The sequence below is a fragment of the Rhinoraja longicauda genome, chromosome 7, assembly GCF_053455715.1.
Source record: "Rhinoraja longicauda isolate Sanriku21f chromosome 7, sRhiLon1.1, whole genome shotgun sequence".
Taxonomy (NCBI): Eukaryota; Metazoa; Chordata; class Chondrichthyes; order Rajiformes; family Arhynchobatidae; genus Rhinoraja; species Rhinoraja longicauda.
The window spans coordinates 25,800,227-25,825,303 of NC_135959.1; the positions used below are offsets into that span (position 1 = coordinate 25,800,227).

The window sequence follows — 25,077 nt, forward strand, 5'->3', positions numbered from 1 at the left end:
CTATCTAAAAGCCTCAACAATTGCCACTATCATATTTGCCTCCACTCACATGGAGGAAACTCACTTGGTCACAGGGAGATCATGCAAACCCCACAAAGATATCTCCTGGGGGGTCAAGATCGAACTGGGTCTCTGGTGCTATGAGGCTGCAGATCTATCGGCTGTGTCACTGTGCTGCTCAGGAAGGGAATATGCATTGGTTCCCTGTGTAGAATGTTAATCCAGTTTGCTCCTCAGTAGCAGCATGTTCCTGGCACCCACCATTTTCTGTGTAAAATACATGCCCCGCATATCTCCTTGATAACAGAATACCACTGGCTACCTCCTCCACTACGGTGAATTGTTTTTATCAATTTGTGTTTTGCACTAGTCCTTTTCCTTTTTACTGCGTTGTAGAGTTTCATGCGTAATTTCTGTATAACATGATTTTGCAGGCTTTTCTGAGTCTATGCTGCATAGAGTCTGTTCTGAGTCTGTTGCTAAAAGCATGGTTTTCGTTGTACCTGTACCTTCCTGAGCCGGTGTATATGACAATCAAACATTAACTCAAAACTTAAATCTCTGAGAGAGATTCCTCAGTTCTCAGGTGGAGTGTCAAAGTAAAATTTATGGTCATGTTTTGGAGTGCGGCCTGAGTCAACATCCTTCTTAATTGGAAAGCATGATTGGTGCCAACTGAACCAAGACTGAAGAACAATTAAATCTAGAGTCGCGGGTGAAGAGTGCCATTTACATGAACTTAAGAAGGCTGTGTACACCCATGGAACCGAAGGATAGGCAAGCACCCACAGAAGAGGTTTGACCATCACCAAGAGCCTTAACCATCACCAAGAGCCTATTCCAGCACATGTATCAGTTGCTTTATCCTCCTTTAGTCAAGTTCACAAGACTACAAACTGTATTGGACTCACAAATATCATAAATGGTTGCCATGCACTGACATTCTTCAAGCTATTTGCATTTGGCACGACTCTCACCAAGGGTTAAATGAAAGTCTCATGGTTACAAATGATTTTTATTTATTTTCAACAATAGAAAATGGCCGGAAATAAATTACAACCATGCATTGTGCTTTAGGAATACCCCACATGGTCTTCAAAACAAACAGCAGATCATGACGGCGGCACGGTGGCGCAGCGGTAGAGTTGCTGCCTTACAGCGAATGCAGCGCCTGAGACTCAGGTTCGATCCTGACTATGGGCGCCGTCTGTACGGAGTTTGTACATTCTCCCCGTGACCTGCGTGGGTTTTCTCCGAGACCTTCGGTTTCCTCCCACACTCCAAAGACGTACAGGTATATAGGTTAATTGACTGGGTAAAATGTAAAAATTGTCCCTAGTGTGTGTAGGATAGTGTTAATGTGCGGGGATTGCTGGGCGGCGCGGACTCGGTGGGGCGAAGGGCCTGTTTCCGCACTGTATCTCTAAATCAAAATTTAAAAAATGACTGATCCCATTTTGTTTTAATTGGGTGCAAAAGGTGGGAGTATTAGAGCCCAACTGGGAAACGGGCAAGAAACCAAAGGTATGTGTGACTACAGGCAAGAAAACGAAGACTTGGTTAAAGTTGACCAGTCTGTGGAAGTTTGCTCCCGAGGCTTTGATGCCTGGTTGTAATTTTCTGAACAGCCTCCAATAATCATCCAAGCAGCTAACAGGCTTGTTAAATAGAACCAACGAGATTTTGTGACTGTCGCGATCACTTTGGGTGCCAAGCCCATTTCCTGGCAGATTTGCAAAGTGGTTTTGCTTCAGCTCCTGCACACGTTTGAATAATGCGCGTCCTGAATGCTGAAATCAGCTCGCTCCTTCAAAGAAGCAGAGATAAGGCCAGTCTTTATCACCATGTCTAATAAATGTCAGGAGTCTCGCATGTGTACTGCTATACGAATGTAAACCTTTTTCAGCTTCAAAGGTTTTATACAACCATGCAGATTTCCTCCATTTACACTGCAGCCTCCAGCGCAGTGGAATGTCCCAAGACAGTTCACAGGAGGACTTTCAAAAGAAATATAATAGGACAGGCAACTAACCTATGTTCAGCAATGGGAATAGGTTTGAAGTCTAAAGGAAAAGGCCGCTTTGTTTTGCATTGCAAAGTGTGGGGGGTATCTATATATAAATAAAGATCTATTCCTTACACTGTCAGGCTGTATATATACACAGATATACAGATCTTTGCTCTGAAAACAATGTATTTGATGTGGCTCCTATCCCACAATGATCAGAACCCCCCACACTTTGCAATGCAAAACAAAGCGGCCTTTTCCTTTAGACTTCAAACCTATTCCCATTGCTGAGCGTAGCTTAGTTGCCTGTCCTATTATATTTGTATTTTGAATGGTTTCAAATTTCTTTTGAAAGTCCTCCTGTGAACTGTCTCCGGACATTCCATGTGTATATATATGTATATATATATACAATCAGGACAAGTAGATTTCAAATCACGGCAAAGCTTCACCCCATGGATCTTGCAAAATCAATGCACAGATAAATCGCATTAGCTCAATACCTTTTTGTTATTTTGTGCATAATGAGAGTGAATGTGGATGCATCTTCAATTTAATAACCAAAATTTACCAATTTTTGCCTAAAATGAATACAATTTTAAAGAACAACTCCAGGGAAAAAACAAAAAAAAAGTCAAGTTCCACCCACTGAATACCCCATCCATATAGGTATATATATATATATATATATATATATGTCACTGTCAATGAAACCAGTCTTTGCTAGATGAATTCCTTTATGAGAACTGAGTTAATAATGTTTAATTTTTTACTTTTTACCCAGTTTGTATCAGTGCAGTCAGTGTGTGTGGAATCTTAATTTGTTATCTCCAGCAGAGATTAATCTTTATCATCCAACAGCCCCATCCACCCTCACAATCTCTAATTGGAGCAAAAATGTATTTTGACTGCATCGGTTGCTATCACTTCCCTCTCCTGTTTATACCTGCACCCAAGAGGTTTAAGCTTTCTTTTGTTACATGCTGAAAACACATATCAACTGGAATCGCTTTTTAAAAAGTGCTCAAACCATGACAGCCAGAACAAAATAAAGAGGAAAATTACTTGGAGCTGGGAGATGACAGAAAAAAACAAATTTAGAGCGAATGTTGTTTCACGGGAGTAAATCATGTGCAAAGTTAGATTTTGACACTGACAAATCCATTTTGAAGTATGGGAAGATGACAAAAGGCGAAAAGTTTAAGATGAGAGGTATTTGATTTAGAGGGGATCGGAGGAGGATTTTTTTTTTCACCGAGTGGTCGAATTCTGAAATGTGCTTCCCGTGCTGGTGTGCGGGCAGATATTCTCACAACATTTAAGAAGTGTCTGGACAAGAATGTGAATTGCAAGGACATCACGGCATGGTGGCATTGCGGTAGAGTTGCTGCCTCACAGCTTCGGAGACCTGGGTTCGATGCCGACTACGGGTGCTTGTCTGTACGCAGTTTGTACGTTCTTGCCCTGACCTGCGTGGGTTTTCTCCGAGATCTTTGGTTTCCTCCCACACTCCAAAGACGTACAGGTTTGTAGGTTAATTCACTTGGTATAAATGTAAATTGTCCCTCGTCTGTATAGGATAGTGCAGGAATTGCTTAGCGACATGGACTTAGTGGGCCTCTTTCTGTGGTATCTCTAAACTAAACTAAACTAAACATCAAAGGCCATGGACTGAATGCAGGTAAATGGTGTTAGTTTAAGTGGGTGCAATGTTTAGTATGGATGTGGAGGAATGGGGTGTTTCTGTGCTGTCCAACTGTGGGACTGAGATGAGAAATACATTTCAGATGCCTTCTCTTATTTATTTTTTCTCTTACTTTGAGTGCAAGGTTTTACTGAGGCTCAGGAACAGAGGGTATTTTATCCCGATTTAAGGATGGATGAATTGTCATTGGAGGCAGTGCAGAGGTGTATTCACTGGATTGATTCCTGGGTTAAAGAGGTTGCATTATGGAAGATCTTTGAGCAGGTTCAGCATGTATGCATGTGGTTTTCAAAGTGATCTTATCATAGCATGCAAGATTCTAAGGATAGGGAAGGAGGGTGTACGGAACAAGCTGCCAGAGGAGGTAGTTGAGGCTGAGACTATCCCAACGTTTAAGAAACAGTTAGACAGGTACATGGATAGGACACGTTTGGAGGGATATGGACCAAGCACTGGCAGGTGGGACTAATGTAACTGGGATATGTTGGCCGATGTGGGCAAGTTGGACCGAAGGCCTGTTTCCACACCATTTCAATCTATGACTCTGCAATGAAAGGATGCTACCCTTTCTAGGGCAATCCAAAAACAAGCGATACATTTTCAGGCAAGGGAATCATCCAAAAAATCAGGGATGAGGAGGAAGATCATGAATCTTTGGAATTCCCTTCCCTGGATGATAGTGGAGGATTAATCATTGATTATAATCAAGATTTAGATATATAATTTATAGAATTTATGGAGAGTCTCAAGAGTCAGTAAACTGTAATTGAGACTTATGTCAAGAGAATCAAAAGTCAGGAGTATTTAATTGTCAGGTAGACACAAAATGCTGGAGTAACTCAGCTGGACAGGCTGAAATGTCACCCATTCCTTCTTTCCAGAGATGCTGCCTGTCCCACTGAGTTACTCCAGCATTACTCTACCTTCGATTTAAACCTGCATCTACAGTTATTTCCTATGTATTTAATTGTCATATGTACTGGGAACGGAACAATGAAGTTCTTACTTGCCTCAGCTTTACAGACACATTAAGGGAAACAACACAACAAATAAATATATAATAATCAATAACAAAACAAATTATCGGCAATTCTAGGAAACCAGGCTACACTGGTAACATCAGCCATGATCTTATTAAATAGCAGAGCAGACCAAATGGGCAGTGTGGCCTCTCCTTCTCCTGTTTCTAATATACAGTCATAGTCATACAGCATGGAGACAGGCACTTTGCCCCAACTTGCCCACGCCAACCAATATGCCCCATCTACACTCGTCCCACCTGCGCATGTTTGCCCCACATCCTTCAACCTTTCCTATCCATGTACCTGTCCATTCTTATGTTATCTTGTCAAGACTTTGTGGCCAGCTATTTCTTAGGTGTTCCACCCCAAAGATTACACTGTGAATCTTTGTTCTGTGTCCCAAGTCTTTATTCACAACAGATCTTCCACTCTCCAAATTAATTTGAGGAACTGTGAGCGGTATAAATAAATACATAAAGGATGTTGTTGAACTCAAGTCAACAGAACCAGAAGGAAATCCATGCATAGACGGTGATAGAGTCATGTAGCTGAGAAACAGATAAACTCAACTCAACTCAACCAAGTACACAAATCCCATTCCACATTCCCATCAATTCACCTCAGATTCAACCACTCACCCATACATTTTGGAAAATTTACAGTGATCAACCAATCTACATGACTTTGGGATGTGGGAGGGAACAAGAGGATCCAGAGAAAATCCACATGGTCACAGGGAGAATGCGCAAACTCTATACAGAGAGCACCAGAGGTTGGGATTGAACGCAAGTGACTGGTTCTACCAGCTGTTCCAATGTGCAGCTTATTTTGCTTTCGCAGCGTTAGAACATTTTAAAATTGGAAAATTGAATACACCCATTAATTTGACTTAGTTGAACTGAGGTAGTGTGGGAAGCCGTTTGTGTGGATTATAAACAAATGATTTTGCATTGTGCTGTTAATTATCTACATGCTGTCTCATGTTATAACAATTTAGCCTTTGAAAAAAAAAACTAAACATCATAACAGAAATGTTCCTGTTACAAAAGTTTGTCTCAGTCAGACTGTTCTTTATCAAATAAAGAGTAAGCATTCAACCAAACAATGCCAAATTAAGGAAAATGGTTCAGTTTTGCTGAAAACAAAATATGTCAGGGTATGATTTTGTCTTTAGAAGTTGATTGAGTTGTTGTCATTATTCCAATAAGCTCACAGAAAACCACGACCAAACACAATATCTGACTTTGAACACAGTAAGGTGAAATTTTACAACTAAAAGAAACCACTATAAATTGTAATGGGAGTTAAAAATGTAACCCATGGTCAATGAAGTACAAATTGAAACAACGGGTATTGGAATTTTTTTTCTTGCTAACAAGAAACCCAATCAAACCCTATCTGAATGTCTATCCAACAACAACCCTCTGTGTGTAAGTAGCTATTGGTTAGTGTAAGTGTAAGATAAAAAGCTATTAATACTTTTGAATGTAGAACGAAGATCTTTTTAGAAATTCAAGAATTAAGTAAAATATCCTTTGTAAAGATGAAAATTACTGCCCACTATCCATAATTGTTCTGGAACATACAGGAATGAAAGATTAATCTCCCAGTCACTGCCTTCACAGCACCTTCATTCCTGCCCATTATTTTCTGAAAGTATCAGAAACGGGATTAAAATGCTTTAAAGTGGCAGAGGAGACTACAGACAGCCACAAAAAGCTGGAGTAACTCAGCGGGACTGTCAGCATCTCTGGAGAGAAGGAATGGGTGACGTTTCAGGTCGAGACCCTTTACTCGATCTGAAACGTCGCCCATTCCTTCTATCCCGAGATGCTGCCCGTCCAGCTGAGTTACTCCAGCTTTTTTTTTGTCTATCTTTGGTTTAAGCCAGCATCTTCAGTTCCTTCCTACACAAGAGACTGCAGATGCTGGAATCCTGAGTAAAAACAAACTGCTGGAATCTGAAGAAGAGTCCTGACCCAAAATGTTATTTGTCCATTTTCTTCTACGGCTTAAAATGATTCTTTAACTTATTGATAATGATTGAAGGAGACCCCATTTACTTTTCAATTGGCTTGGACAAATAGAAGTACATGGAATGACCAAGGCAGAAATTTGATGCTGAAGTGAGGTTCTGACAATTGTAGTTTAGGTATTAATAATGAAATATATGTTTTGCTACTTTAAAGTGGAGCCCACCGTGCTTTTTGATTGTTGCCTCACATTCTATCACACATGCTCACAATTTTACATGTTGTTCTTAAGAGGGAAATGTTCTGCAAGTGGGTAGGTTAACTTCACAATAGGCAGTATACTAGAAGTACCATGTCAGTCAGCATCAGTGAATAGAAAAACAAAATTAATGTTTCAGGTCAATAATTCTTCTTCAAAACCAAAGGTCGTCAACCTGAAACAATGAATCTCATTCTTTTGCTAAAGTGCTGCCTGATCTGTTTAAGTACTTCCAGAATTCTCAGTTTTTTATTATTTCAGGTTTCCAGCATTTACAGTTTTTTGTTTTTCAACAGTAGCATAATAGAGATGGGGGAATCGTATCACAAACCCTTCAGGCATTCAGTCAAGCCGAGTGAGAAATTGTAACAATGCTCTTGGGCTGTCTTTGAACCAGAAGGGAAGGATGGGGAGATGGGAATGTTGAAAGAGGTGGGGAGAGAGGTTGAGCAATGACAAATTTTAAATGCTGTTGATTCTAAACATATCAACCACCAAAGAGACTGCAAATACTGGAATCTGGAACAAACTGATGGAGGAACTCAGCAGGTCAGGCAGCATCTTTAGGGGGGGGGGGGAGGGATAGTTCACCTTTCAGGTCAAGACTGAGGATTGGGAGGGAAGAACGTCAGTAAAGAGTAGAAGGGGAGACGCGATAGGAATGGCAGGTGGACTGAAGAAGAGTGGAAAACAATAGGCTAATGGAGCCATGTAGGAGAGAGAGAGAGAGAGTGATAGAGTTAATCACATTCTAGCATATGCCTTCCCTTTCACACCCCTCCCCACCCCTCCCCACCCCCACCCCACCAACCCCCCCCCCCCCCACCCCCAACGTGGCTGTATTTGCATTTTCTTTTCCAATATTTGCTTCCACTATCACCCACCAGCCTCTGTCTCCCAACTCCTACCCATCTACCTATTCTCCTTCACCACCCCTGGGTCCACCAATCACTCATTGGCCTCCCCCTCACCCCTCCCCATCTACTCATTATCGTGGTTACCTTCCCTCTCCACTCTCAGTCCTGATGTAGAACCTTGAGCTGAAATGTCAACAGTTTTTCACCCGGTCCTCCACAGATGCTGCTCAAGCCACTGAGTTCCTCCACCATTATTTTTTTGCGCCTATTTCCATTTGCTCCACCTGATGCTGTAAATTGCTGTCTGATCGATCCCCTTTATTCCTCCTTCAAACATTCTGTACAATGGTGAAGGGAGCCAATATATTCTGAGCCTGAGGTCTGACAGAAACATTCACCCAACAACAGTCCAGGGAATTCTGAATCTCTTTAACTTCATATTTGTTACAGGGTCCAGGTTATTTTGAAGCTATGCGACTGCATTAATCCTGGCAATTAATAGGTTAATTGTACGCATTATGGCATGGTGAAGCAAAGTCATGATTTAACATCAGAAATTAATACAACATCCAACAATTTTTTTTAATTCACATTTTTGAGAAGGGTTTTAATCCTTGTTAATACCCAAGTAAATCAACAAAATGTGGGGTCCCACAAAAAAATGGGAGTATGAAATCCCTTTCCATCACTGAAACTCATGATTGCCGTATTAAATTTCAAGGGGCTACACAGATTCAGATTGGTTTATTGTCAAATGCAGATAGGTGCAATGAAATTCATTGTTCACATGCAGCTAGCGGAGTAAATAGTATCCATAAGGCAATGATAAATACAACAACAAGTGCAAATTCGATAAATAGTGCAAGGTTGCAGTGCAAAAAATGTTAAAGTGCAATGGACTAGCCAAATGTGGTAGAATTAGGAGTGTGAGGCAGCACCTCCAGGAAGGGAGTGTGAAAGAGATGATTGGTTCAGGAATCTGGTAGCTGTGGGGAAGAAGCTGTTCGTAACTTTAGATTTTCCAGCTTTCAAGCTCCTGTATCTTGATGAAGGTAGAAATTGGAAAAAGGAATGGGCAGGGTGTCAGGCATTCTTTATGATACTTCAGCCTTCCTGATGCAATGCACTGTGGAGATGAATCTGATGGAAGGAAGTGACAAGCCTGTGATGGACTGGTTTTGTTCATTCGTCTCTGCATGTTCAGATAGTCAAGAATAGAGCAGCTGCCATACCAGGCTTAGTAGACACAAAATGCTGGAGTAACTCAGCGGGTCAGGCAGCATCTCAGGAGAGAAGGAATGGTGACGTTTCGGGTCGAGACCCTTCTTCAGACTGATGTCAGGGGAGGGGGCGGGACAAAGGTATACCAGGCTTAGTTGCATATCATCAGAATACCTTTACAACACATATGTAGACGTTTGAAAGATTGTGGAATCTACTTGGTCACCTGAGAAAGTAAATGCCCTGATGTGCTTTCTTGATCACCGCATTAGTGTGAAGAGACCAGTTTAGGTTGCTGGTGATATGGGTACCTAGGTACATGAAGCTGCATCTTCATTGATGAAGACAGGGTTGTGTTCACTGCCTTGCTCCCGAGGTCAACAACCAATCCTTCTGTCTTGCTGATGTTAAGGGTTAGGTTGTTGTCCTAACACCATGACATATTGCTCTCAATCTCTTTCCTGTGCTTCATCTTATTGTTGTTGTTGATCTGGCTGATAATAATGGTATTATCAGCAAATTTGAAGTTCAAATTGAGGTATAATCTGGCCTTAAAGTGAAGGGAGGAGATTAAGGATCTGAGCACACAACCCTGAGTGGAACCAGTGTTGAGGGTCAGAGTGGAGGAAATATTAAGTCTAATTCTAACCAACTAAGGTGTGCCAGTTAGAAAGTCCAGAAAACAAATGCACATGGAGGCCAAAAGGCCAAGGTCCAGAAGCAAAGAGGAAAAAAATCTTGCAAATTCATTTGTTGATATCACACAGTGTCTCAAATTACATTTCCAGCTGGTGAATCATGAAGTAGCCTTCAAGCAATTATGGACATAGTAATCTAGCTGATCAGACTGTCCCAGTGACAGATTTTCCACATGGTGGCAATATCCTGACTTCTCCCTGTTCCTGGCAGATGGCGTTGACAGCCTTGCCTTCCTTTTCAGAAGAGACTGATCTTATTTTGCAAAGATGAGGAATCAGTTGACTTTTTACTCTCAGCTGAAACACTACCACAGCGAGGGCACAGCAAAACCTATGCTGCCCTCTGTATATCATTGACAAATCTTGAATGGCATGCACCAGATTTCCTATATGATGTTGTCATGGATAAGAGGTCCATCAAAATCAGGAAGGTGGACTGACTTTATTTTACAGAATTTGCAATACATCGTCTGTGAATTTGTACAATACAGAGGATGTCATTCACCCCATCATTTCTATCTCAGCTTTCTGGCGGAAACATCAAATTAATCATGTTCCAATGCACATGTCCCACATTCATAATATTAGAATAGGACAAATTTGATTCTCAATTCATGATTCTTGGTCATTGATTGTAAGGTATAAATTCTGCTATAAACTATCCCAATGAATAGAGATTAAATCTCTATATCTGTACTCTAGAGTCTAATGAGAGGAATATATCAGGCGGATGCACAGTCTCTTGTCCAGAGTAGGGGAGTCAAGAACCAGAGGACATAGGTTTAAGATGAGGGGAGAATGATTTAATAGGAACCTGAGGGGTAACTTTTTCACCCAAAGGGTGGTGGGTGCCAGAGGAGGTGGTTGAGGCAGGTTTTATTGCAACATTTAAGACACATTTGGATAGTTACATGGATAAGACAGGTTCAGAGGGATATGGGCCAAACAGAGGCAGATGGGACAAGTGTAGATGGGATATGTTGGCCGGTGTGCGCAAGTTGGAATGAAGGGCCTGTTTCCACACTGTATCGATCTATGACTCTATTTAATGGGATCCATAGAACCAAGAATTAAGAAGTTCTGCCCACCTCCATCATTTGGTTTGTAGGAACCAATAAGCTTTCTTGTTGGATTAACTCCCAATTGTCTGGGGAAAGAGTTATTTTAGCTTCAAAAGCACATCCATGCTGTGGCCTATTACCGCTCACAACATCATTCGTAAACAGTTAAATGAAAACTTTATTTTCCCCTCCCCATGTCCAACTTTGAAGTAATGCAATTTAATAATGGGTTTTGGCACTGTGTTAAAGCATTTATTTCTTCCGTTCCGTTTATTGTAAATTTCCCCGATGTGGGACAAATAAAGGAATATATTATTATGATCTCAGCCATTTCTATAAGACTTCTTCTCCCCGATGTAAACATTTTCAGCCATTGCAATTTTTTTAGACCTAATCCCACCTGTCAACCTGACCAGCCTTTTCTGCACCTTCTTATCATTTGGGCATCTATTTTGTTGCACAGTGACTTTCATTTTTTCTTTTTTCCTACTTCAGCCAAGCATCAGTCCATTTCAGAAGTGCCTCACCAATCCTATGAATCTAATGTTGCTCAACCAAATCCTTTGTTACATATTCCTAGTAAACTGTATCACACACCTCCACCTATATGGAGACATAAGAGACTGCAGATGCTTGGATCTGGACCAACAAATCTGTTTGGGGTCAAGCAGCATCTGCATGTGGAAAGGAATGGTCGATATTTTTAGTCAAAACCTTGCATCAGAACCGACTAAGAAGTTGGGATGCAAGGTTTGGACCAGAAGTATGGATCATTACTTTTCACCCACAGATGTTGCTTGACTCTCTGAGTTCCTCCAACAAAACTGTTTACTACCCATACTGAGACATACAGTTAAAGACATATCAGCACTGTGACTTACACTGTAATTTTAAATCTGAGATGCAGATTAATTCAGGGCATGTGCATTGTATAGCTTTAATAATATTCATGTGAAACCAAAGTAAATCAACAAGAGGTTTTGCAAATTAAGAAAACTGAAATCAGACTGTTTGAAGTGACAATTATCATTGCTCTGGAAGTGAAGAATGGAGCTTGCATTTCAGTGCCCTCAAAATATTAATAAGATAATTTTGTCATCGTCCGGCTCTAAACCTTCCGACAGAAACTGTAAGGCTGGTGCTGCACTATTTCCTAATATGGACACAATGCTTCGCAGGGATCTCTAAAGCAGTAAATGTCTCCTTAAATTGACAATGTGGTTAGACAGGCTAAATTTACCATGGCACGCATGGCAAAAACCAACAATGTTTATTGTCATTACTCCAAGAAAACATGTACAGTTTTAAGATTTCCGTGTGCATGTGGTTTTACTTGGAAATCCCAATGTTCCCTATGACTCATTTATTGCTCTTTTGCAGGTGAGACTGCAGCCACTGAAGTCCAAAAAAGTTTCTTGAACTAGCCAGAATTTAAACTATTAACAAACCATATAAATTACCTTGAAAATCGTTTGCTGATGATATAGCTTTTAGTTTTCCAATAATTCACAACAATCTCAACAAAACTCTAAATGTATCTATAAGAAAATAACTGCAGATGCTGGTACAAATCGATTTATTCACAAAATGCTGGAGTAACTCAGCAGGTCAAGCAGTTGCAGCTCACTCTGATGAATATGTAAAATAAATTTTACTAAAGAAGGATCCCGACCCGAAACGTCACACATCCATATTTTACAAAGATGCTGCCTCACCCACTGAGTTACTCCAGCACTTTGATTTTCTTTGCGAAACAGTATCTGCATTTTAACAAGTTAAGTATTCTTTTACTCCATGATATTCTATCTGTGAGTATATTTTACTCTGGTTGGTTGCTCATCCAATTCAATTACATCACATTTTCTTGTCACCAGGGATTTTCTGTACCTGTAGAACAAGGCTTCACACATGAGGAAATACTTGCCATCAAGTGACATCAGAAGCATCTGATACCAATGTATTTTTTTGGTGAGGAGCTTTCTTGAAGGTCAATGGCAAGTACCATCTCTGTGAAATTATGAATCTCTCTGCATAATCTATTGCAACACAAAACATTCCCTGCTATTGACTCTGGTTAATGCTGCCTCTTACATGACACAAAATGAGTTCCAGAACAGCACAATCATGCTCCTAAGATTATACAAGCAAAAGTGTATTATGTTTTAGCCAAAATAAATGAGATAATCTTGTGGTGTCATCTATTTAATTAAGTCTCAGCCATCTTGCCAATTGAACAATCACAAAAGGAAGAAGTATGTTTAAGAACAAAGCTGTTGAATGTTGGCTTTTTTCAAACATTGAATTGGTAAACATTAGTTTATATTTCCCTCACACAGAGAACCCTGTGCCACCTCTCTCCACAATATCTTAGTCAACTATGCAGAGCCTTGTCCATTCTCACTTATCCTATTTAAAACAGCAAGCCCAAAGGCTCAACGTCGCAGTTCTGACCACTGATATGTCCTGAGGTTTATATCATAAATGACACCAGGATTAACTTTAGTGCACAGATAAGGCAAGCAGGAAATCCATCACAATTTCCACTTCCAATGCCAAATGAAGCAAGCAAGTATGGGTTAAATTGTGTTCAGGCTTAAGTGGACAAATATCTCACTCATACCCTAATGGTTGTTTGGATGCTGTTCCCATCAGGAGCCAGTCACCCGGGCAAATCAGCAACATGAGAGCATGAGACCAGAAAATAACTTGTAAAGAAAGCTGTAAGAAAAAAAAAATCTCACTTTGCTCCTATAACTGTTCAGGATTAAATGCTTTTATGACTGTGTAATTATTCACAGGACTATTATAAATGTCCTTACTATAAATACCAATTGTTGATAGTAGTCAATGAAGCAACCAGAATTAGTTACACCACATTTCTTTTCTAGGTTAACAACAATAAATGTTTTGGGATCCAGGGTCTCTAACCTTCAATGTCGTGCTGGAAGACTAAAAATGGATGGAATAAGGAGGAGGGAAAGATGGAATGGTTATTGAAGCAATTATCTTTGCATCAGTAATGCCAGAAATTAAAATGTAATTGAACAAACTTACATACATTTAATAATGAATGTATTCCACATATCATAGCAATTTCCCTTTGAACATTAAAGATGCACAGTCATGAGGATTTAGCTTTGCACTGAAGTGAAAACAAGACTGGTTATTACACCAATCTAGATGACAGAAACTTACACCTCAACTTCCCAAACAGCCTTGTGTATGACAGGCAGAAACCAAAGGAAGGAAAAATGGTGTCAAATTAAAGACATGAAACCACAATATTTAGGCACACTATGCACAGCACTTTAAATAAAACAGTGAAGTCAAACTTATGTCTTTTAAATAGGCCATTTGTTTCTTTTGTAAAAGACAAGCATTTAACAGTATGAAATCTTCAGTGCAATTATGCCATTTATATCCCAGATTTTGCAGTCAGCCCAGAGGTAACTAGGCTTGCTGCTGACCTCTGAAAAACATCACACAAAGACCTGGATGCTTCCATGGCATGGAAATCCCTTCTGTCAGTGCTGAAAACTATTGTGCATCAATCTCAATGGATTTCAGATGCCCGCTGCAGTAAAGTCATCAGGTATGCTAAACAGACAATTGAAGCATTCATGCAGCAAGTAAAATCCAGATTTTAAAATATATTAAACAGTACGAAATGGGGATATGAACATTCTGTATGAGTAAGGTAAAGCAAAACCTATTTTGAACTATTATTTGAAATGCACAGAAGTTTGAAATATTTTTATAGAGAGATTGCAGTCCACGAACTTGTTTAATTTTTTCAAAGCGAATCTTAAATAATAATTATAGTATTGGACACTGTTGAAAACTCAGTAAAGCCTCCTGCAACAAGATGACAATTTTGTTTTTCTTTTATTGATTCACTCTGCAGAAGTGTGAGAAACAGCACACTCTGTGGAGGGACTGGGAAATGCTGACAGTAACTTTTGGATTTCAGCATTAGTGCATTCCCAAAGTTACTTTCCCTTCAGCCTGCTTAAATCTGATAGTCTCATGCATTCCTCAGCTCAAATTCCTAAAAATAATCACTGAACATTAACAAAAATAGTGACTTTGGGTCTTGGTGCTCTTTTAATGTCACTTTTCATCCAGTCAGAGCTGGTTTTAATGCAGAAAATTTGCTGACAAACGGCTTTTCTGTCTGGAATGAGCTATGGTATTACACCAGGAAGTCAATACACTCGCATGGTGTTTCATGGAATTTTAGGCCCTTTCGTTCAATATAAATGTGACAAGTCCAGCATTGTTTATGTTAACTAATATGTCAATGAGATTGATCATCTCTTTTCTGACATTAATAACTATGGGAATTCTAATTCAGAGCTTAATCGCCTTGGGGGAACTCACCGATACTAGAGTTCACGTCACCATTTTCAGACTCATTGCCATGCTGGTTATTGTTACCGTAGAAGCTGTTCATGGCTTCTAGTTTGATCTTCTTTGCCTTCATTGCCTCTGCGATGGCTGCATTGGTTGCTGCTGCCGCTGCCGCTGCGGCCGCCACTGTAAGACCTGGCGGAGAGAAGACAAGACAAAGCATGACAGTGAGACAAGACAGACACTTCAACATTTAGTCTATGAGGGTGAATTATAAGCAAAATGCCCACGTGAACTGAGCACCTGGCAGATCAATTCACTTTTAAATATCTTCCTTTTCCATTAACCTGTGGAGCATATTCAACCATAAATCAGTCCACCGCTGGATGTGCAAAGTGAGGATCAATTAGTAGATCTATTCACAATTGGTTTTCCCCAGCTACAGTTTCAGAGATCACATAGGTTGAGGCTGGGGAAATATGTAAGATCACAGCCCTAATCATTCTGTGATTGTAACACTCCTGACCATTCTAACTTGTTCTATGGTGCCGTGGCAGTCTGACCACCGACAAGGGAGGTGCCGTGGAAGTCTGGCGCGCTGACCTCTATCGGACTGAGGCCAGACGACAACTCTCAGACACCTCCTCCTACTTATCCTTGGACCATGACCCCACAGTCAAGCACCAGGCCTTAATCTCCAACACCATTACTGATCTCATCTCTTCCGGCTCTCTGCCTCCTAAAGCCTCCAACCTTATCCTTCCCCAGCCCCACATGGCCCGTTTTTACCTTCTCCCCAAAATCCACAAACAGAACTGTCCTGGCAGACCCATTGCTTCTGCCTGTTCAAGTCCCACCGAGTTAATTTCCACCTACCTCGACTCCATCCTATCCTCCCTTGTCCGATCCCTCCCTACCTATGTCCAAGACACCTCACATGCTTTCCGTCTCCTCAATAACTTCCATTTTCCAGGCCCCCACTCCCTCATCTTTACTATGGATGTCCAGTCACTCCACACCTCCATCCCCAACCAGGAGGGTCTTAAAGTCTTAAAGCCACCTTGACCGCAGAACAAGCCAATTTCCATCTACCAATACTCTCCTCCATCCAGCAGAGTTAGTCCTTACCCTCAACAACTTCTCCTCCCACTTCCTTCAAATCCAAGGCATAGCTATGGGCACTCGTGTGGGCCCTACCTATGCCTGTTTCTTTGTAGGTTACGTCGAATATTCCCTGTTCCAGGTGTACACTGGCCCTATCCCCGAACTCTATCTCTGCTACATTGACGACTGCATGGGTGCTACCTCTTGTACCCATACAGAACTCACTGACTTCATCAATTTCACCACTAATTTCCATCCTGCTCTTAAATATACTTGGACCATCTCCAACATCTTCCTACCATTTCTGGATTTCACCATCTCCATCACAGGAGACAAACTAGTGACCGACATCTACTACAAACCCACTGACTTCCATAGCTATCTTGACTATTCTGCTTCCCACCCTGTTTCCTGTAAAAACTCTATCCCCATGCCCAATTCCTCCATCTACAGTGCATCTGCACCCAGGATGAGGTGTTCCATACTAGGGAATCGGTGAGGTCCTCATTCTTTAGGAAACGGGGGTTCCTCTCTTCCATTATAGATGAGGTTTTCACTAAGGTCTCCTCTATATCCCGCAGCTCCGCTCTTGCTCCCCCTCCCTCCATTAGTAACAAGGATAGAGTCCCCCTAGTCCTCAACATCCACCCCATCAGCCGTTGCAAACAACAAATTATCCTCCAACATTTCCGCCACCTCCAACGGAATCCCACTACTGGCCACATCTTCCCATCTCCACCCCTTTCTGCTTTCCACAGAGACCATTCCCTCTGAAACTCCCAGGTCCACTCGTCCCTTCCCACCCAAACCACTCCCTCCCCAGGAACTTTCCCCAGCAACCGCAGGAGATGCAACAACTGTCCCTTTACCTCCCCCCTCGATTACATCCGAGGACCCAAACAGTCTTTCCAGGTGAGGCAGAGGTTCATCTGCACCTCCTCCAACCTCATCTATTGTATCCGCTGTTCCAGATGTCAACTTCTCTACATCAGCGAGACTAAGTGCAGGCTCTGCGATTGTTTTGCTCAACACCTCCGCTCAGTCTGACTCAACCAACCTGATCTCCCGGTGACTCAGCACCAACTATCCTCCCATTCCCAATCTGACCTTTCTGTCCTGGGCATCCTCCATTGCCAGAGTGAGGCCCAGCGCAAATTGGAAGAACAGCACCTCATATTTCGCTTGGGCAGTTTACACCCCAGAGGTATGAACATTGACTTCTCTAACTTCAGGTAGTCCCTGCTTCCCCTCTCTATCTCCTCCCCTTTCCCAGTTCTCCCACTAGTCTTCCTGTCTCCAACTACATCCTTTCTTTGTCCCGCCCCCTCCCCTGACATCAGTCTAAAGAAGGGTCTCGACCCGAAAAGTCTCCCATTCCTTCTCTCCCGAGATACTGCCTGACCGGCTGAGTTACTCCAGCATTTTGTGTCTACCTTCGATTTAAACCAGCATCTGCATTTTTTTTTCCTACTTAACTTGTTCTATTCTATGTGAGCTTGAGCTCATCCAAAATCCTGCTGCATTATTCACTGCCAGTCCTGTTCAACCATTGCTGTACTACTACACTGGCCCCCAGTGACATATAAAATCGTCAAATCTCTCCTCGGTCTCATTCCACCCTATCTCAACCATGTTCTTCTGCTCTATAACCCTGCAGAACATATGCCCTCCTCTAAATTTGATGTCCTACTTTTTCACAACAGGTAACTTTGCTTTCAAATGCCAAGATTTTAAGTTCTGGAATTCCCAACCTATTCCTCTCCACCACCTCTTTTCTTGTCCAAGGTACTCCTGAAAAGCTAACCTGACCTGATAGATATATATAAAATGGTGAGAGGCATAGGTAGAGTTGACAGTCAGAACCTATTTCCCAGGATGGAAAAATCAAATACTGCAGAGCATAGCTTTAAGGTGAGAGAGGCAACGTTTAAAGGAAATATGCAGGCATTTTCTTACACAAAGGGTGGTGAGTTCTCAGACCACACTGCCACAGGTGGTGATTGAGATAGATACAAAAGTGGCATTTAAGAGACTTTTACATTGGCATATGGTTATGCAGGGAATGAAGGGATATGGATTATGTGCAGGAAGATAAGTGTTGGTCTTGGTGTCATGTTTGGCAGAGATATTGTGGGCTGAAGGGTCTATTCTTATGCTATGCTGTTCATTGTTCGATGCTCCATGTACTAACCCCTCAACATATGTTTGCTTTATATTTCCCAATATATTTTGTTTGATTATCTTCCTGTGAATCAACTTGAGACATCCTTTTGATGTCTTAGACGTGCTATGCTGTTGGAAGTCTGTTCCACTTCTATAGCCCTCTAAGATAGGACCACCCAAACATAGACAATCGTGTGAAAATAACATTCAAGAAACATTTCATTGAACATCAAACCTAGCCTGCTTAACCATATTTTATCCCGTTTGCCAATAAACACATGACAGTGATGTAAATTGAGCAATTGTGATATTGGATTTGTGGTGAACTACTATTTCTGAACAGCTATAGTTGGGGCAGAATTTAAAATAAAAGGTGGAGTGAAACAATATAAAAGATTGTTCCAAATTACTCTGCCTTTAACAGTTTTGATCCTTTCGTGCATGTCAGGCTGTGCGATTTACCAGGGAAGAATTCATTTAAAGCACGGTACCACAGTGGATAAGTTACTGACTCGCATCAGAAGTCTAGACACTTGATCCAAAGACATCAGTTCAAATCCCAGCCCAGCAGCTGGAGAATTAACAAAAAAGCTTCAAATTATTAAATAAATCTGAAATACAAAGCCGGCTTCAATAACAGCACCCATAACACTAGCGCATGTTGTAAAAGTCCATCTAGTTCCTCAATGTCCTTAAGAGGAGAAAGTCTTACTCAGCCGAACTATTTGTGACTCCAGACTCACAGTGTGATTGCCCATAACTGATTCCTCAGTTCAGGGGCAAACAGGGCCAACTGACATGGTCAATGGCAAGCACGATCTCATGACAGAATATAAACAAACGGTATCAAGGTAATGTAACAGAGAAGACTTCCCTTATCAACTGTCAGCTCACAGAAGTTTAGAAATATATCTAAGAAACTGTTTAACGTCTGGCATTCTGCACACTGTTTATTCCAGAGATGTGGGCAGTTTTGTAAATATCTTATCTGGCAACCTTTGCACACATTGCAACATGATTCAGGGCTTGGTCTGAGCAATCTGAATCTCGCAGCTATGGGGTGGGGCGGGGAAGTGGATTTTGAGGAGGGGATGGGACCTGGCAAAAATGTGGCATTAGTACGCAGTCCTGGTTTCTAAACATCTGATAGGCAGATGGCGTGAAGCTGATTTTCCATTTAAAAATGAGGGTCTCATCATGTAAAACCTTGTTTGCATTCTAACAGATAAATATGGAAACCAGCAACACACAGAGGTCATAAACAAATTGAGCCTGCCACTGGCAGGATTTTCTGAAACTGACACGGCGCATGGCATTGATTTTGTTTCTTCTCATGAATGTCAATTCCTGTACTTCGATCAAGGAATTACATTAGTATGCTGAATTCCTGCAGCATTTAAGAGTTGGACGCAATACAATCAAAGAATTCTCTGACTGCTCAGCAAAATCATTGTGTCTCTGCGTCCTCTCCAGACATGTTGGGCCTGTCCAGAGGCAGGAGCTTAGCAGAGCTGGTGGTTCAATAAACATACCATCTGCATCATGGGCTGAAAGGTAGCATGCATATGGAACATAGGAAATGCAACCATTCAGCCCCTCAAGCCCGTTCTATCAATTGCAAGTATTTTAGACTCATAGAGTCTCAATAACAAGTAAATGACTGTCATTTAAAAACGAGTGATGCTGGAAATCCCATAAAGCGCTCTCTTTCCACATGAGAAAAAACAAACACAGATTAGGTAATTGCTATGAAGACCACCAGTGTTCAATCCACAGGGGTGACCCTGTATTTCTCATTACCTACCATTTTCATTCTCCATCCCACTCCTACTCTGATCTGTCAGTCTATTGCTCCTGTACAGTTACATTGAGGCCCCCCAAAAGCTTGAAGATCACCACTTCAGCTTCTGTCTGGGCAACTTGCAGCTTGCTGGACCCTGTATGGAAATATGCAACTTCAGGTAACTTGATACTTCTGTCCGTGTCGATCACGTACCTGTCATTTAGCTTAGAGATATAGCATGGAAACAGGCCCTTCAGCCCACCCTGCCCACACTGACCATCAATCATCTGTTCACACTAGCTCTATGTTATTCCACTGTCTCATCCACTCCTTATCCATTGGGGGTAATTTACAGAGGCCAATTAACCTAAAATCCACACATCCTTTAGATGAGGAATGAAACTGGAGCACCCAGAGGAAACTCACGTGGTCACAGGGAGAATGTGAAAACTCCACACAGATAGCATCTATCATCAAGATCGAACCTGGGTCTCTGGCGTTGTGAGCCAACAGTTCTACCAGTTGTGATATTGGTTCAGTTTACATAGAACAGCATAGTACAGCTCAGAAACAGGCCATTTTGCACACAATATGCTTGCCATACATGATGCTAAATTAAGAGGAGAAACAAGTGACTGAAGATGCTGAGCAAAACATAAAGTAGTGGAGGAACTCAATGGGTCAGACAGCAGCTGGGGAGGGAATGGACAGGCGACATTATCTGGGTTCTCCTCAAACTCTGATGCTCCAGAGAGAAAGCAATTCCAGTTTGTTCAACCTTTCCTTGTAGCCAATACTATCTAATCCAGGCAGCATGCTGGCAAACCTCTTCTGCACCCTTTCCAAAACCTCTACATCCATCCGAAATGAGGCAACCCAAACTCCATACAATACTGCAAAAGTGGTCTAACCAGCATTTTATAAAGCTGCAACATTACTTTTCGACCTTTATACTCAATGCCTTGATCAATGAAGGCAAGCACACAATTTGCCTTCTTCACCACTCTATCCACTTGTGTTGCCACTTTCAGGGAGCCATCGTCTTGGACCCCAAGTTCCCTCTGTAACATCAATGCAGTTAAGGCTCTTGCCATTAAATGTATACTTTCCCTTTATATATGACCTCCCAAAGTGGAGCACCTCACATTTTACACTGAGATTAAACTCCATCTGCCATGTCTATGCCCATATCTGTAATCAATCTAAATTCCACTGTATCCCTTGACTGTCTGTCACTGTCCTCACTGTCTGCAACCTCACCAATTTTGGTATTGTCTGCAAACCAACCAATCTACATTTACGAGCAAGTCAGTTTTATATCTATAACAAACTGCAGATGTCTTAGCACAGATCTCTGTGGAACACTACTGGCCACAGGCTTCCAGCCAGAATAACACCCTTCCACCATACACCCTCGAAAGAGTAGGTAAGCCAGTTCTGAAGTCATTATGCTTCCCATACATCTTAATCTTCTTTATCAGCCTACCATGAGGGTCTTCACCAAATGCCTCACAAAAATTAATGTAACCAACATTTACTGTCCACAATTCCCTCTCAACAATTACCTTCGGTGTCGCCTCAAAAAATGTAATTGAGTTCGTAAGACTTGACCTGCCGCTGACAACTCCAGATTCAGTAGGAAAATGACTGCAGATGCTGGTTCAAATCGAAGGTAGACACAAAATGCTGGAGTAACTCAGCAGGTCAGGCAGCATCTCAGGAGAGAAGGAATGGGTGACGTTTCGGGTCGAGACCCTTCTTCAGACTCCAGATTCAGGGAAAGTTTCTTCCCAGCTGCTATCAGGCAACTGAACTGCCCTCCTACCAACTAAATAGTGGTTCTGACTTCACATCTACCTCGTTGGAAATCTCTCTTAACAATCTCACCTCACTACTCGCCCCTGCAGAGAGAGAGGGAGACTAGATGGTCCCGGGAGTGTCATGATCCAAAACATCACCTAACCATTTTCCCCAGAGATGTTACCTGACTCGCTGAGTTACTCTAGCATTTTGTGCCTATCCATGGACTATCCTCCGAACAAAAAATTTGCCCATGAGTTCACTCTTAAAACCCTCCTCTCGCACCTTAAAATTATGCACTTTAGTTATAGAATCATCTATCCTGGGATAAAGACTGAGAGGGAGAGAGAATACATTTCTGTATGTGTCGCCTCCTCTACAAACATGTATGTGATCAGTATGTATGTCTGTGTGGATGTCTGCAAGTTTCAGAGTGCCATTGTGTATGTACCTGTATCAAAGGAGTATTTTTCAATGAATTTCCCACATGTGCATGTATGTTGTTAATGTGGGAGGATGGGTGGTGAAGATGCTGATCGGGTATCAAAGATAGTTGCTACATCAATAGAAAACAATTGAGAGACCCCTGACTTCATGTCTCAGGAGTTACCTAACTCATTTCCTGGGCACTTATTGTGTACAAGCAGAATCTCAAGAGAAAACTAGGCAATGCATCGACAGTGACCCTTAAAATGGCTGAAAAGATAAGGCTGGGTGCTAGAAATGTTACACAAGATGCATTGTGTGACAAACAGTCCTTAATTTTGTCTGAGTGTAAGGAACAGCAGATCTAACCGTCACAGTTGTAAAAATAACTAATTTCAGGGATTATATGTTAAAATATGTAGAAATACCAATTCATGTACCTTGACTCAATTGTTAAAATGCAAAGGACTACTTCACCTTCATTCTTTGAATCCCTTGGCACCAGAATTTAGATCATCCTGCAGTTATATATTTTTTACAGCTGATGTTCACCTCAGATTCTTAAACATATTGTTCCTAACATTTCCACCACACTCCGATACCTGGCAACGCCCCCAACCATTGGCCTTTCTTCCCCATCAGCCACATACCCCACTCCCTACACATACTCAAACATATGTATTTTAAAACAGACACAAAGTGCTGGAGTAACACAGTGGGTCAGGCAGCATCCATGAAGAACATGGATAGGTGATGTTTTGGGTTGAGACTTTCTTCAGACTACATATATATTATACAAAACACATGCAGATATACATGCACACTCATACATGCTCATACACACTTGTATATTTACACATGTACACATGTACATACACACATGCACAGACACATACGCACACAAACACACATGCACATCGACATGTGCATACACAATTAAACATGACAGCACCAAGAAATATCAATATCTGGCATTAAATTTCAGTCAGAACTCATTTCAGGACACAATCATCCTTCAAAAATTGTTTAGAGGTGATCAAAGGAGAGTGGTGCCCTTATTAAAAAAACTGCACAAAATGAATATTTTCTTTTTGACAAATTAAATACACCCTGCTAGACAAACATTCTTAATTGCAGTTTATTTTAATCATCATGTCACTATTTCTCAATTGCTCCAGGGAAATAATGTGGGGTTTTTTCAGAACCAACAGTCAGTCACCTGGGCTGCTCATCTAATGTCCAAATCCAGGTCACGTTAAAAACAGCTTCCCACGACTGTCTTCCCTCAATGCTAATGGAGCACCATCTCAGTAAGAGGTCAAAGGTTTTGTTTCAGTAAGTATTATCTTACAAGATCATTTTTATGGCTAAAATAGAGAAGCAAAACAGGCAACAGACTGATTAAAAATGAGCTTTCATTGCCTGAGGATCTGAGCCAGTTAATATAGTTTCATTGAGGGTTTCTTTCAACTGTGAAAGGACAACAAAAAAAAGATATCTTGAATTACACCCACATTCAATCCTTAAAACTGACATTGTGTTTCATCTCAAATTCTAGCCAAGGAAGAAACAACAGACTGATTGTATTCTGCTTTCTTTATTTCATGCAAAAGCAATGTAGACTTCTCAAGCTGTTGGGAATCCACTGTACATTTGGGGATGACATTTGATTAGAGAGAAAACAGGTGCAAATGCGCACAGTATATTTCAAAACGGAACACTGTTACTCACCATTATAAGCAGCAGTCATTTCTTCAGAGAAATACTTGAGGGTGTGCAGATGCTAAGATGACCTGTCTTAATTGTTTGCTCCATTGTGTCAGAAATTACATACTTTGATTCTTTATGGTCCTGCTCCCCTGAGTCCATTTCCATTTAAGAGGCTTTATTAATTTTATAAACTTCAGACCCAAGTACAATGCTTCAAGAATCTGGCCCATTCACAAGTGAACATAAGCCCAGTTATGGTTTCTTTCATACAAACTGGCTTGTGGGCATAATCCACATGGTTTGGCCCTGTCAATAGGGAAGTCAGTCAGGCAGAACAAAATTTATCTTTATAGCCCACTGCCAATTGGCTAGCAATCGTATGGATAAAACAGGTGTACACGGCTACAAGGCAGCAAACCATCTATCCCTGATGACCTGGCAACAAATCTGCTTGATGTAAACTGTTGGCAAGTACAAATGGACCAAATCTTGCTGGCTACAGTCTTACCAATGCCCCCATTCTAAATATCTTGATTTTTTTCCCCATCAATTGCACAGAAAACTGTGCATTTGTGGTTGTGCAAAAGAATTTCACTGTGCTGTGCATACATGAGAATAAAGAATCATTGAACCATTGAACCATAAACATACACACTCCCACACACATAGGCATGTTCTCTCGCACATACATATGCACCCTCTCTCACACACATACACATTGTTTCACACGTATGCTCTCTCACACTGGCTACACACTCTCTCATAAACACACACAAATATACACACTAACATTTACACATAAGTGGCAATGCATTGTCACACATACACATACACAAACACTCAGATCCAAGTCTTCCATACATTAATAGATTTTGCTTTCCATTATTTGTTTTTCAGGATATGGCCCTCGCTGGCAAGGTCCATTCCTGACTGTCTT

The 25,077-nt window shown here is 41.3% G+C and overlaps 1 protein-coding gene across 5 annotated transcripts in view; it reads right to left on the reverse strand.

Annotated features, from left to right (window-relative positions):
- The window catches only part of LOC144595149 (dachshund homolog 1-like), a 475,075-nt gene that overhangs the window by 221,505 nt on the left and 228,493 nt on the right, over window positions 1–25,077 (reverse strand). For 3 of the 5 annotated variants that reach the window (XM_078402267.1, XM_078402265.1, XM_078402263.1), the window contains exon 3: window positions 15,185–15,349. In XM_078402267.1, coding sequence (XP_078258393.1) covers window positions 15,185–15,349 — 165 coding nt within the window. The remainder of the gene's footprint in view (window positions 1–15,184; window positions 15,350–25,077) is intronic. The other 2 variants (XM_078402268.1, XM_078402266.1) reach the window with 1 other exon arrangement.